At 38.1% G+C, this 13881-nt stretch overlaps 1 protein-coding gene across 4 annotated transcripts in view; it reads left to right on the top strand.

Annotated features, from left to right (window-relative positions):
• Positions 1 to 13881, top strand: part of MCM9 (minichromosome maintenance 9 homologous recombination repair factor) — a 99065-nt gene that overhangs the window by 2080 nt on the left and 83104 nt on the right. For all 4 annotated transcript variants that reach the window (XM_053591290.1, XM_053591292.1, XM_053591291.1 and 1 more), the window contains exons 2-4: positions 1499 to 1817; positions 8633 to 8949; positions 10153 to 10234. In XM_053591290.1, the coding sequence (XP_053447265.1) occupies positions 1514 to 1817; positions 8633 to 8949; positions 10153 to 10234 (703 nt within the window). In that variant the 5' untranslated portion in view covers positions 1499 to 1513. The remainder of the gene's footprint in view (positions 1 to 1498; positions 1818 to 8632; positions 8950 to 10152; positions 10235 to 13881) is intronic.

The raw sequence follows: 13881 nt of genomic DNA, 5'->3' as shown, positions 1-13881 counted from the left end.
GTTTACCACTGGGGAGCACTGTTTCATTTGATCTGTCCCTGGGACCTCTTAGGATATAGAGCATCTTTTACTAAGCTTTTCATTTGCCAGCATAGTGCCTTGTATGTGGTAGATGTGGGAAATGGACATTGAATTGGGTTTATACATAAGTAATTTGTTATCTGAGAGTGTATATGAAAATAGATGGAGGTAGGCCCTTTTAATCTGTAGATACACATTTTGTTGAAAAAAAGATCGCCAGGGGAACGAGGCTGACTAAGGAATGGTATATGTTGTATTTCCATCCTAATTATTTATTATTCAAAGACTCAATGTTCCTTTCGTTTCCACTGTTTGTTTTCCTTATGTTCTTGACAGCTGTTTTTACTGAAGCTAGTAGTTTTTCTAGGGCAAGAGGAGAGAGTATTCACCTCCAAATATGAATTTTTAAAGGCCAGTCTGTTAATTATTCAAGTTAAAACCAGCTATGAATTTGATTAGTATAGCGTTCTGTTTATATAGCAGCACACAAATAAGTATAAAGAGCGGGAGAGAAAGAAAGAATAATATGCTTTTTAAATGAACGAAACCTAGACCCAGGACTCTTCAAAGGAACGCTTCAGCTAGAAGGCTGATGTTTGAAGATTCTATATTTGAGAGCAAATATGTGTAAATGAAAGGTGGTCAAAGAAAGGAAGGGGACTAGTATGTACATTATGTAAATTATAATGCCACTATGCATCAACTGACAATGGGATATATTCTGAGAAATGCGTCATTAGGGAATTTCATTGTTGTATGAACATCAAAGAGTGTACTTACACAAACCTAGGTAGTGTAGCCTACTACAAATCTAGGCTATATGGTGTAGCCCGTGGCTTCTAGGCTATAAACCTATATAGCATGTTAGTGTACTAAGTACTGTAGGCAACTGTAATATTGGTAATATTTGTGTATATAAACGTATCTAAACATAGAAAAGGTACAGCAAGAATACAGTATTATAATTTGGTAGGTGGGAGGCCCCTGTGGCTCAAGGAGCAGGGCGCTGGCCCCTACGCTGGAGGTGGTGGGTTCAAACCTAGCCCTGGCCAAAAACTGCAAAATAATAATAATAATATTAATAATAATAATTTGGTAGGAACACCATTGTATAAATATATGCTTTATTGACTGAAATTTTATTTAGTGCATGACTATATATTAATATAGCGTTAAAGAGGAGGAAGTTTTGGGAAAAATTATGTTTGGGAAAAGATGTGAGAGATGCTTTGAACTGTTTTGGATTTCAGTAGCCAGTACCAGCATAATTCTTAGATTTAACTTCACTCATTTTTAGAGTACATATACTAAGTGATGATAACAGATAATTCATATCTAATTAAGATTTGAATTCAGATATTACTTTGTGATTATAGTGTGATAAAAAGCCAACATGGTTTATAATCAGTCATTTTTGTTAAATAGTATGTAAATCTTGAATATCAAAGGCCTAATTGACTCCTTTCTTTTTCTTTAGTAACCTAAATTCAAGATGAATAGTGATCAAGTTGCATTGGTTGGTCAAGTGTTTGAGTCCTACGTTTCAGAATACCATAAGAATGATATTCTTCTAATCTTGAAGGAAAAAGATGAAGATGCTCATTACGCAGTCGTGGTTAATGCCATGACCCTTTTTGAGACCAATATGGAAATTGGGGAATACTTCACTGTGTTCCCCAACGAAGTACTCACTGTTTTTGATAGTGCACTGCAGAGGTCAGCCTTGACAATTCTCCAGTCCCTGTCTCAGCCTGAGTGTGTTTCCATGAAGCAGAATCTTCATGCCCGGATATCAGGTAAAATCACTTCCGGGTTTGACTGCCATTTTATTTTCAAGGAAGATTTTGAGAAAATAACACAAGTGGGATTCAGAATACTAAGAAATGATTGATATTTATACTCAGAGTATTCTATATCTGTTGTGTCGTTGATGGTCACTTCTTTGAGAGCAGAGTAATGCGTTCTCCAGGTTTGGTAAGTTAGCTGTGCCAACTGAGATGAGGAAGAATGTGTAGAGACAGCGGAATACTCATATATCTATATGTGTATAAAATCATAATCCAAAACAGCTTTTTAGGCTTTTATGACTAATAATAAAAGAACTGGGAATACAAAAGACTAGAAAAGTAGTGGATTCTTCCCTTATTTTAGGAAATTATTTTTATTCAAGACAAGCATTGTGCTGTCTACCTTCCAGCCACTCAATGTATTTCCATTGACTACATGACAGATTAAGCATCTTAATTTTTAAGAAACTGCGGGGGACGGGGGGTGGGTAGAGCAGCAGTTTGTGCTTGTAGAACTGTGTCCTTGAATTCCTGTCTTCAAGACTTCTTAGCCCTCACTTTTTGTTTTAAAAGTGAGGTTTTTTGTGTTTTATTTTTAACAGTAGATAGAGTTGAATTGAGAATTTCATAGAACTCTTGACACTGCAGTGTAACAATTTTTCATTAGTTCATTGCATGGAAACCATTTCTTGGAAGACATAGTGTTGGATGGTGGAAAGAAAAGAGTTACCTGGTTAAAGCAACATTTCTAGGCTAGGAGAGTTGACAAGTTTCTTTATTTTACTGAGCCTCAGTTTCTTCACATGCAAACTACCTCTAGAGTCCCTGTCAATCCCCAATTTAAAAAAATTTAAATGTGTGATTATTATATAAACAAATGAAGACTGGGACAGCTTCATTTTATTTCTATGAATAAAGGTTTTGGTGAATTTACAAAGCAGACCCCAGAATATTTAGGACAATCTGTGATTAAGTTAGAAAGACACATAATCTTTTTGCATAAAAATAAATATTTGCCTTATAGTACATTTGAGAGAAATAGAGATTTCTAATCAATAAGAATGCTTGCTGTGATTCCAAAAAGGTGAGGAGTTACTACAGTAGAACCACTCGGAGGCAAGTTAAGATTTTAAAAAGGGCCAGGTGTAGTGGCTCATGCCTGTCATCCTAGCACTCTGGGAGGCCAGGGTGGGTAGATTCCTTGAGCTCAGCAGCCTGAACAAGAGACCCAATCTCCACTAAAAATAGAAAAAGTAGTTGTATATGGCGGTGCATGCCTATAGTCTCAGCTATTTGTGAGGCCGAGACAAGAGGATTGCTATCTTGCTGGCCCAAGAGTTTGAGATTGCTGTAAGCTATGATGCTATGGCACTCTACCCAGGGCAACAGAGTTAAAACTTCGTCTCAAAATAAATAAACAAACAAATATCATAAAAAATATTCAAAAGGGACTAGGGACTTGATTTAAATGAAAATTACCATGTAGAATTACATTTGCTAGAATAAAGTTATGAAGATTATGCATAAGGGCACTAGATAATCTATTGCTGGAATCAAGAAGAAATGTTTCCTTTTAATGAGTTTCAAAAGGATTGTTAAAAGGGACTTTAGTTAATGTTGTTGAAATGGTATTTAGGAAATAGTTTTAGGCTGCCCTTATTTTTAAATAATATTCCATAAATAGTTTCAATAATAAAATTCGGTTTTATAGGCATAAGCCACCAGGTACAGTGGCTTATGCCTGTAATCCTAGCTCTCTGGGAGGCTGAGGCAGGTGGATTGCTTGAGCTCATGAGTTCAAGACCAGCCTGAGCAAGAGTGAGACTCCGTCTCTGCTAAAAATGAAAAACTGAGGCAAGATGATCTCTTGAGCCCAAGAGTTTGAGGATGCTGTGAGCTGTGACACCATGGCCCTCTACCAAGGATGACAAAGTGAGACTGTGTTTCCTAAAACAAACAAACAAACAAAAAAACCTAAATAATAAAATGTTTTCTACCTAAGGACCCTGTGAATTGAAGTGAATTTAGCCTATTTTTTTAGTACTGCCCTGAAAATGTGAGTTGCAATTTATATTACAACCATGCTAACAATCATTCTACAACATAACGTGTCCAGGCATTTGCTAGACTCTTGAGAAACCAAAAAGAATATGTAGTTCCTCCTCTTTTATAGGTATTTGAGATTGTGGGGGAAACAGATACTTAGCCATGTATTTGCCAGATGGCATGTGTATGCCTGCAGATATATGCATATTAAACAAGACTGTAAAGGAGCTTCCTGGAGCTTTTATGTTACATGATGCATGCTTCACTTGGGCTGCGTGTAAGACATATTATCCCACAGAACAGAGTGACTTCTCTTGGGGGGATTAGTGGAGGCTTCAAGAAGAGAAGATAAGGCCAGGATGGAGGTGTTGCAAACAGAATGAACAATATGTGGGAAAGAACAGGGAATAGAAACAGTCTGGTTTTAGTGGTACTGTACCTGTATCATGTATTTTAGGCCTCTGTGGTTCAGTTTCTTTAGAAACATAAGACAGTTTCTCGTTTGTTTTTGCAGAATATTCATTAAACTTTATTCTTACTCCTACATATCTTTGCCTTCTGGAATTTTTATTAGCCTAAAGTTTACTTGGTATTCCCAGTGGTTTAGATGAAAGGGGTTCAAAAAGGGTTTCGTGCATAGTTAGCACGAAAGTAAACAAAAAGGAAAAGAAACAACATTTTGTCATTTAAAGTAGTGGTTCTCAAACATTAATGGGCACCAGAACCACCAGGAACACTGGTAAAAATGCTGATTCCTGGGCTCACCCTCTAGGTTTCTAACTGAGGAGGTCTTAGGAGTGGGTCCAAGAATTTGCATTTCCAGTAACTCCCAGGCAAGGCTGATATGCTTAGTCTATAAACAACACTCTGAGAACTTCAAACCTGAGGTAATTGATGCAGGCATATCTCTATCTCAAAAATTTCTTCTTTTCCATCAATGAATGGATCAGGGAATAATGAAAGTTTTTATGTTCAGGACTAAGGGTGGTTTAGTGCCTGATTTATTCCTTATGTTTCACTGGAAGAGAAGAATGTAAATAATAATATACTGATAGATAGTAAGGAAGATTAAGTTAATCTTTCTCTCAATCTAAAATGTATTAATTCATTTTTAAAAATTTGGCCTGCCAGGCGGTGCCTGTGGCTCAAGGAGTAGGGCGCCGGTCCCATATGCCAGAGGTGGCGGGTTCAAACCCATCCCCAGCCAAAAAAAAAAAAAAATTGGCCTGCCTGTCTTCCTTCCTTCCTTCCTTTTTTTTTTTTTTTGTAGAGACAGAGTCTCACTTGGTAGAGTGCTGTGCCATCACAGCTCACAGCAACCTCCAGCTCCTGGGCTTAGGCGATTTCTCTTGCCTCAGCCTCCCCAATAGCTAGGACCACAGGCGCCCGCCACAACACCCAGCTATTTTTTGTTGCAGTTTGGCTGGGGCTGGGTTTGAACCCACCACCCTCGGTATGAGTCGGCGCCCTACTCACTGAGCCACAGGTAAGTCTTACCCTGGGTAGAGTGCTGTGGCTTCATAGCTCACAGCAACCTCAAATTCTTGGGTTCAAGTGATCCTCTTGCCTCAGCTTCCCTCAGTCCCCAGCTGGGACTACAGGCACCCGCTATAACACTGGCTAGTTTTTCTATTTTTAGTAAGGATGGGGTCTCGCTCTTGCTCACGTTGGTCTGGAACTGAACTTAAGCAATCCACCTGCCTTGGCCTCCCAAAGTGCTCAGATTACAGGCGTGAGCCACCATACCTGGCAAAAACAGTTTATCTTTCTATCAAAACACTATCTCAGCCTTTTTTTAGTACTAAGATTTTTATTATATATGGTCAGTTTTCCTTAAAACTATGTTGCCTTTGTCTTTATATTATAAATTTATTTTAAAATCATAGTAATATGAAACGGAAAGAAATAATCTGAAGATCCAGAAATGTACTCACCTCTTTTGCCCTTTTCTTACAATAATGGATTTGGTTTACTATACAAGATAAACCACTTAATCTGTCATGTTAAGATTAATTTTTTTAATTCTAAAAAAATAATTATCCTGATAGGTATGATTTATATGATTCAGTAAGACGTAAACTGCTCTTTAGTTTTTGACTTTTAAGAACATTAAGAATGCTGTATTGTTCTGTATTGTAAAAGTATAAAAGACAATTAAAAGCTATTTTTCTTAGGAAAATTGGTTGTAACTGTTTACATAGTTCTTTAGAGGCATTATAATTGGCTTAGACATAGGACCCAGGGGGATCCACTGATGCTGGCTGCACTTCAGGGGGTACCCAGAGTGGGCGAGTGAGCATGTGAGGGACCCTTAGAGTGGAGCCCTGCCTCTCCCCACTTCCAACTTACCTTCTGCCCAAGTGTGCAGTATCCCTCCAGAACATCTGTGCTAATTGAAATAAAACCAGTTTTGTGTAGACATGTCATGACCCAGGATGTATAGGCCTAGTCATCATTTGCAAGAAAAGAAAGGCGTCCTTTTTGGAACCAAGGAATTCCTTTTTTCCTCTTCTGGGTGGAAGATTCCTGCAGACATAAAAGGTGTCATTAACACCGCTGTGCATTTGTTTGACCATTTTGCTTCACCATACCACATATGCATATGTGAATGTGCTATCCTGGACTGAGGGGAATTTTCTTACAGAAGGGAAAACTTGAGTGCAGTCTTTCTTGCTAAGAGTGAAGTTTTCCAGACAAAGGTACAGAGGAGAGAAGACACAGGATGTGTGCTGAAAAATTAAAGCATTTTGTTCTGGACTGAGGATTGAGGCCAGTTGTGGCAGAGGCGATAGAGAGTGTCAAGGAGGATCTATACATGAAATGTCCTGAGCAGGTAAATTATTGAAGACCTAATAGATTAGTGATTGCCAGCAGCTAGGGGAAGGGAGGAATGGAGAGTGACTGTTTCTGGGTAGAGAGTTTCTGAACGTGAAAATGTTCTGGAATTAGGTAGCAGTGACGCTTGTACAATATTGTGAATATACTGATTACCGTATACTTCATAGGGTAATTTTATGATATGTGAATATTGTTATTTTTTAAAAAATAAGCACTTTAGAAGCAAAAGAAAGGTAATTAAGAATCTATAAGCAGTATTGAAATATGTTGCCATAATATGCATTCTACTTAAGGCCAGGTAAGCAAGAGAAATTTCTTCTTGGTTGCTTTTGTTTCTTAACATTCTAAGACATGAACCAAAATTGTGACTCCCTTCATGGCAAAATGGGGTACAATCTGAATTAGTATAAATAAAAAATATTTTCATTAGAATATGGACAAGTTGGCCTTGGAAGCATAGAAAAAGGAGTCATAGAGATGTTAGCTATATCCACTTTGTTTATCTGTACAGTGTGGAGAGAGAGCGCCAGCCAACGGAGAAAATTCACGTCTTTCTGCAGACTTGTAGCCTCTAATACCAGGTTAAAGTAGCCTGGCGCTTAAACATTCAGTTACTCTAACTAGTTTGCCACCTCCCCTCACCCCCCACCCACCGTGGTTCCTAAACTGTCTCATTATTATTATTATTATTATTATTATTATTGTTATTATTAGGCTTTCAGAGTAGGTGTTTCAGCAGGGAAAAACTTAACCATCATGAACTTAAGGTATAATTACACCTATTATGGTTATTTCTTGTGAGCTGGAAAATCTGGTAGATGGGGCTTTGATATGCATTCTTAATCTGTTTTTTGAGCTACGAAATTCCGAGGATAAGACAGTGGGCCATGGGACATTAAGCAGCATAGCAAATGCTATCCTGATAAATCTGTTAGGAGATTGCCTTTGACCATCACAGCCAGCATCATTGAACTGCAATGGTGCATTGTAGCCAAAGGTGAGAAAGAGCCCATTTTGCATAAGGATTTTCTTTAACTGTTTTGTATCTTTTCTGTTGTCTTTTTTTATTAACATTGAAAAACATGAGGTTTCCAAAGGATAAAATGATGCTATGGGTAAACCTTTAGTTAATTCAATTCTTAAAAACAGTAAGATTTATGTATTAATAAATGCTGAATCTAATTACAAAAAAGCAATAAATTCTTAACACCATGGGATTCTTTAGATGTTATACTATCATTTCTTCATCAATTTGCTTTGCAGTTTACTCAAGGAGTCATCAATTGATTTTATGTGTGGCAGGCAGACATATATTCATTGTTAAATGTTGTTACAATTATATACATTATTGAAATACTAATGAAATAGTCCTCTTGTGAGAATCAGTTCTTTTTAAAATCCTGGTTATTATAGCATCTAGCTGTGCGCTTTTACAAATAATCCATTGGGCTGGGCATGGTAGCTCACACCTGTAATCCTAGCACTCTGGGAGGCCAAGGTGGCTCCCTTGAGCTCATGAGTTTGAGACCAGCCTGAGGAAGAGGGAGACCCCATCTCGACTAAAAATAGAAAAACTAGCTGGGTGTCCTGGGCACCTGTAGTTCCAGCTACTTGGGAGGTTGAGGCAGGAGGATCACTTGAGCCTAAGAGTTTGAGGTTGTTGTGAGCTGTGATGATTCTACTCAGGACGTCAGAGTGAGACTCTGTCTCAAAAAAAAAAAAAAAAAAAAAACACAAAGACAATTATTGGTAATTGTTATTTGAAGAAATTATTTTCTATTTTCTTGAGTTAATCTGATTGTTTCCTTAAGTAAAACACAAAAGACTTTTTTTCTGAGATAATTTCTCTCTCAGCAAATATGAGAAGAATATAGTCTATGGTGGCAAATCCCAAGGTATTATTTGATGCTATTTTTGTTTCTTTGTTATTTCTCCACCAGGTTTGCCTGTCTGTCCTGAGCTGGTGAGGGAGCACATACCTAAAACCAAGGATGTGGGACACTTTTTGTCTGTCACTGGGACAGTGATTCGAACAAGTCTGGTGAAGGTCCTGGAGTTTGAGCGGGATTACATGTGCAACAAATGCAAGCACGTATTTGTGGTCAAGGCTGACTTTGAGCAGTATTACACCTTCTGCCGACCCTCCTCATGCCCCAGCCTGGAGAGCTGTGATTCCTCTAAATTCACCTGCCTCTCAGGCTTGTCTTCATCTCCAACCAAATGTAGAGATTACCAGGAAATTAAAATTCAGGAACAGGTATATGATCACACAAATGAAAATAACAAATTTAAAGAAGTATTTTTTTCAGCTATGGGCAAATTGCTAGGATTAGGAAACATGAAATGGATACAAGCAGACTTGTGTAAAAGATCAAGCTTTAAACTATTCCACATATGTCCAAATGTAGTCTTTAGAAACCACAAACCAGTCATCATTTTAGATAGAGCATTGACAAGAGGGTTGTATAATTACTTAACAGTTATGTTAAAATTAAATGAATATTTAAGAAGTCCAACCTGGTTGTTCTTAACTGAGGGATAGGAGTTAATGATGTTCTCAACTAAAGGGTAAGAAATTAATGTTTAAATGGTTGTTAAACATTGGAGTGAACAGGATTTGCGGTTTTGACTCAATTTTATTTGCTGTGCCGAATGAGGTATACATAACATGTAAGAGTGAGCCTGGTTTTCATTTACTTGCAGCTTGAACATAAAAGTTTTTTTTTTTTTTTTTTTCTCTTGTCTAAGTAAGAGATGGGGAGTCCCAGGCTAGTTCAGTTTCAAGGATTCAGAGTCTTCCTATCTTTCTATTTCACCATTAGGAAATGGTTTCTCTTCTTAAGGTTGGTGGATACAACTTCACCACATATATACTGTAGTTAGGGGACAGAAAAAAAGGAGTGATGGTTAAAAGTACTCTCCACCTAACCAGGTCACCATGTAAGCAGTCTCCCTGGAAGTCTCCTACAACATGTTTGCTTATATCTCATTTGGCCACAACTTAATCACGTAAACACACCTACATTCAAGGGAGCCAGGAAATATAGTCTTTATATTAGACACTTGTCCACACAGAATAAGACCAGGCTTTTGTTACTAAGGAATAATCACAGGGACTGGGGGATTTGTCTCAGGTCTTTGGTTAGAGATTGGGAACGTTTTCTAGATAAGTTAACTTTGTTATTATGTTCAGTAATTGGAGCGTATGCTTACTTTGACCATCTACAGAGTAGATTATATTGGAAATATGTATTTTCCATGTTGCTGCTTTTATTTTACTCTAGTTATAGTAAATTTTAATACAGTAGGCACAGTTTTCAAGAAAATCTGTAAATCCCCATCACAACTAAATTGTATGATAATACACAGAAGTAGAAACAACCTCAAGTCCTGCTAGGCCTCCGGATGCTTGGTATGTATATAAGTATACTCAGAATCTGTTTTCTTCTTTCTATGCTAGGTTCAAAGGCTATCTGTTGGAAGTATTCCACGATCTATGAAGGTTGTCCTGGAAGATGACTTAGTGGACAGTTGCAAATCTGGTAAGAGTGAATTTTTGTTAGCTTCTGTGTGAGGTCCTAAAGTATTAATTAGGAAAAGCCATTTTTTACTTTCCCAAGAAGTATGTAGGCTTAATTGCTCACCTTGAGAATAGACTGGAGAGAGATGGGAGGTGATAGCAGGAAAGAGAGCTTGGCTGGAGCTATGCCCCAAACAGCTGATCCAGCTGCTTTTTTTGTAGATGAAGAACCTGACTTGCCCACAGTCACTTAGAGACTTAAGTAACAGAACTAGAACATGATTCCAGACCCATTGGCTTCTAATCCAGGAATCTCTTCAGTGCACCATAGTGCAGTCATAGCAACTTAAAACATTTTGGTGGGGGCGGCGCCTGTGGCTCAGTGAGTAGGGCGCCGGCCCCATATGCCGAGGGTGGCGGGTTCAAACCCAGCCCCGGCCAAACTGCAACAAAAAAATAGCCGGGCGTTGTGGCGGGCGCCTGTAGTCCCAGCTGCTCGGGAGGCTGAGGCAAGAGAATCGCGGAAGCTCAAGAGTTAGAGGTTGCTGTGAGCCGTGTGACGCCACGGCACTCTACTGGAGGGCGGTACAGAGAGACTCTGTCTCTACAAAAAAAAAAAAAAAAAAACATTTTGGTGGATTTAATAGGCAGTTATAGAAAATGAATCAGAGGATGTGCCGCTTTCAAATGCCACTACATGTCTTACTGGTGCCTAGGAGAAAGGAAGCGATCATTCTTCTCTGCTCTGTGCTGTTGACTCAAGGAGAAGAGTCAGTGATTTTGGTCTGCTGTCCTGAGGTCCTCAGTGTTTCTGATAGCCAATCACTTGAATTGGGAGGGAACTGGAAAGCATGATCAATGAAGAACTGTAGGTGTTTAGCATGGAGAAGCCTCAGGAAGGACATGACAGCCAACCCGCAATGGTTCGATGATTGTCATATAGAATTGGAATTGGAATTACAGAAGATACTATTGGATTCCAGTGTGAGAAGCTATAAAAAGATAGATTTTGACTCATTAATCAGGTGTCCATCATGGACCTTGGATGACGATGAGTTCTTTTTTTAATAGGCAGTCAAGCAGAGGATATGCAGTTCCTCATTAGGAGTTGATACGGATGATCTGCATTGTTCCAGGCAAATTAAAACTTTCTCAGCTTCAGAGCTGTTCTGGAAATCTGAGAGCTCCAGAAATCTGGCTGTTGTGGTGTCATTCTGAGTTATGTGTTTTGATCTTGAGTCTACTAGATTAGTCCTAAACTCTTACTTCATCTCATTCGCTCTTCCTCTCCTCATTGACGAGACTGGGAAAAAATCGAACTTAAGAGCATTTGTGGAAGAGTAATGTCTTAGTCATTTGGGGCTTCAGAATATAACAAATTGCCATAGACTAGATGCCTTAAACACAAACATTTATTTTTCACTTTTGGAGGCTGGAAGTCAGAGAGCAGAGTGCCAGCATGTTCCGGTTCTTGGAGGGCCCTCTTGTATGTTGCAGACATCTGACCCCTTGTTTTTTCATATAGATATCTAAATAGTACATGAAGGAGACAACAGGTTTGATATTGGGTTGTCTGCTAAATGACACAAAGATACGTCAAAACACCTTGTTCATACACGACTCTAGATTTTAACATAAATCTTAAATATCTCCATCAGCAAAGCAATCTCACATGAGCACAGAATGAACATGAAAATGTCCTTTGATAGAGAATAAGATGTTTTTGTACTGTTCATCTAAACTGAATTTATTCTGTACAATAATTAAGTCTGACATTATCTTTCTTTCAAATGATATTTATAACGAACGATGGATGAAAACAGTCTATGAACAGCTGTTTTTTCCTTTATCCATAGCTATAAACCTCTGTAGGAAACAAGAGATAAATAGTATACCCCTTTCCGTTTAGGAACTTGCATTCTAGTTAGGAACCCCAGGTCAGTATGTGCAGGGTGGTAAAATTGGGGCTTTATGCTGGTCTGTGTCAGTGCAGCAGGAAGTGAAAGAGATGGGTCTGACTGAGAAGGGCAATAGTAGTAAATGTGTGCGGAAGATACAGGGACACAGCGGGATTGGATCGTGTAAAAGTGAGAATTTCAGCTTCTTGAAAATAACATTGTTTATAATATATGTATTTGCTGTTGGAAAATACAAAAGTTTAAAATGAATATCTGTAGTCCCTCACAGTTCCAATCATCATATGAGTCTGCCATTCAGTAAATATTCGAGTAAATGAAAACATGAATATATTGAAAGGTTTTAAAGATATCAATTGGTCTACAAATGTAAATTAGGTTTAGTATAATAACTAATATTTATTGAGCACTTACTATGTTCTAGACGTTCTCCCTATTGTACTATGATATAGATATAATTATTCCCATTTTGTATGTCAGGAAACAGATTCAGCAAAGTTAGGTAATTTTCCCAAGGTCACATAGCCAGTGGCCTTAGACCTGGATTTACATCCAAATCTGATGAGAGTCAGTCCTCTGGGCCACACTTCAGCACTCTGTATTTTCTGTGTAATCACTGTGTATTGACATTAGATTATTACTTATGGGTGATACATCTAAAAGTTAAGTTCCTTATTTAACTGGTATAGAAATGACCTAAAATGATCATAATTGAGGACTGTTCCACATGCTCATGTAAAGTTGCCCTGATTGTTGTTATCTACAAGTTTGGGGGCACATGATGTAGTGAATGATCATTATCCCTGATAGGGTCTGAAAATCATCCAAGGAGTGGCCTAGGAAAGAGCCCGGAACATGTATAAAGCCCTGAATTAAAGTTACCCTTCAGTGTAGGGTTGCCTTTAACTGGAATCGTGCCTGTCCTGTGAATTGGCACCATCAGTTCCATGCGTTCTGCATTTACAGAACACTTTCTTCAGGAAATCAAAAGCTATGTAGATTACATATTGCACATTGAAATGTGAAGAGTGAAAGGCATTTTTCATCACAAATAATATATATTTGGCACAAAGACTTGGAAATGAAGACTTGCCCCTTAATTTTGAGACATTGTTATGCAGAATGTAAATACCAGGATCTGGTTTGGGGCATGTCTAACATCCTGTGTTCCACAAGATTAAAATTTTGAGAGATTAGGATTATAATTTTTTTTTTATTTTTGCTTTTGGCCCCCTTTCCTCTATTATCAAAATACTGAGTGCCAAACATTCATATACACTTGTTAACTGATGGCGTTGTATCGTGTGAAATAATAAGCACAGATGGCGGCGTTTGGCAGATGTGCCTGTGAACTACCCAGGACCTCGTAGGAAAATCTATAAAAGTTTAATATTCTGCCTACCAGGAGTTGAGAGGGTTTCCTCTGGTAGGAAGGAACCACCACAAAGGAACAAGCAGGGTTGTATCTTGTGCCTTCATAGTTTATGGCAAGGAGCTTTGAAATAGAATTAGTATTCACTAATTTCTTAGTTCATTGTTTCTTTGGTATCATAGAAAAAGAAAAAAGAGGGCAGTAAGCAAAATGTTAACAAATGTGGTTTAAATAAAAAATGAACAGGTAAGAAGCTAAAACTAGGTGTCATCACAAGGCTGTCTCCTTTTCTGATTCCAAATTGACAATTGTTTAAGCTTCTATCTGCAATTCCCATATCTCTCTTCCTTAAATGAGAACTAAATGGTTAGAGATTCTGAG

The sequence above is a fragment of the Nycticebus coucang genome, chromosome 5 (assembly GCF_027406575.1).
Source record: "Nycticebus coucang isolate mNycCou1 chromosome 5, mNycCou1.pri, whole genome shotgun sequence".
NCBI classification, from domain to species: domain Eukaryota; kingdom Metazoa; phylum Chordata; class Mammalia; order Primates; family Lorisidae; genus Nycticebus; species Nycticebus coucang.
Note: the sequence above shows the minus strand (reverse complement) of the source record. Positions and strands in the feature narration are given on the sequence as shown.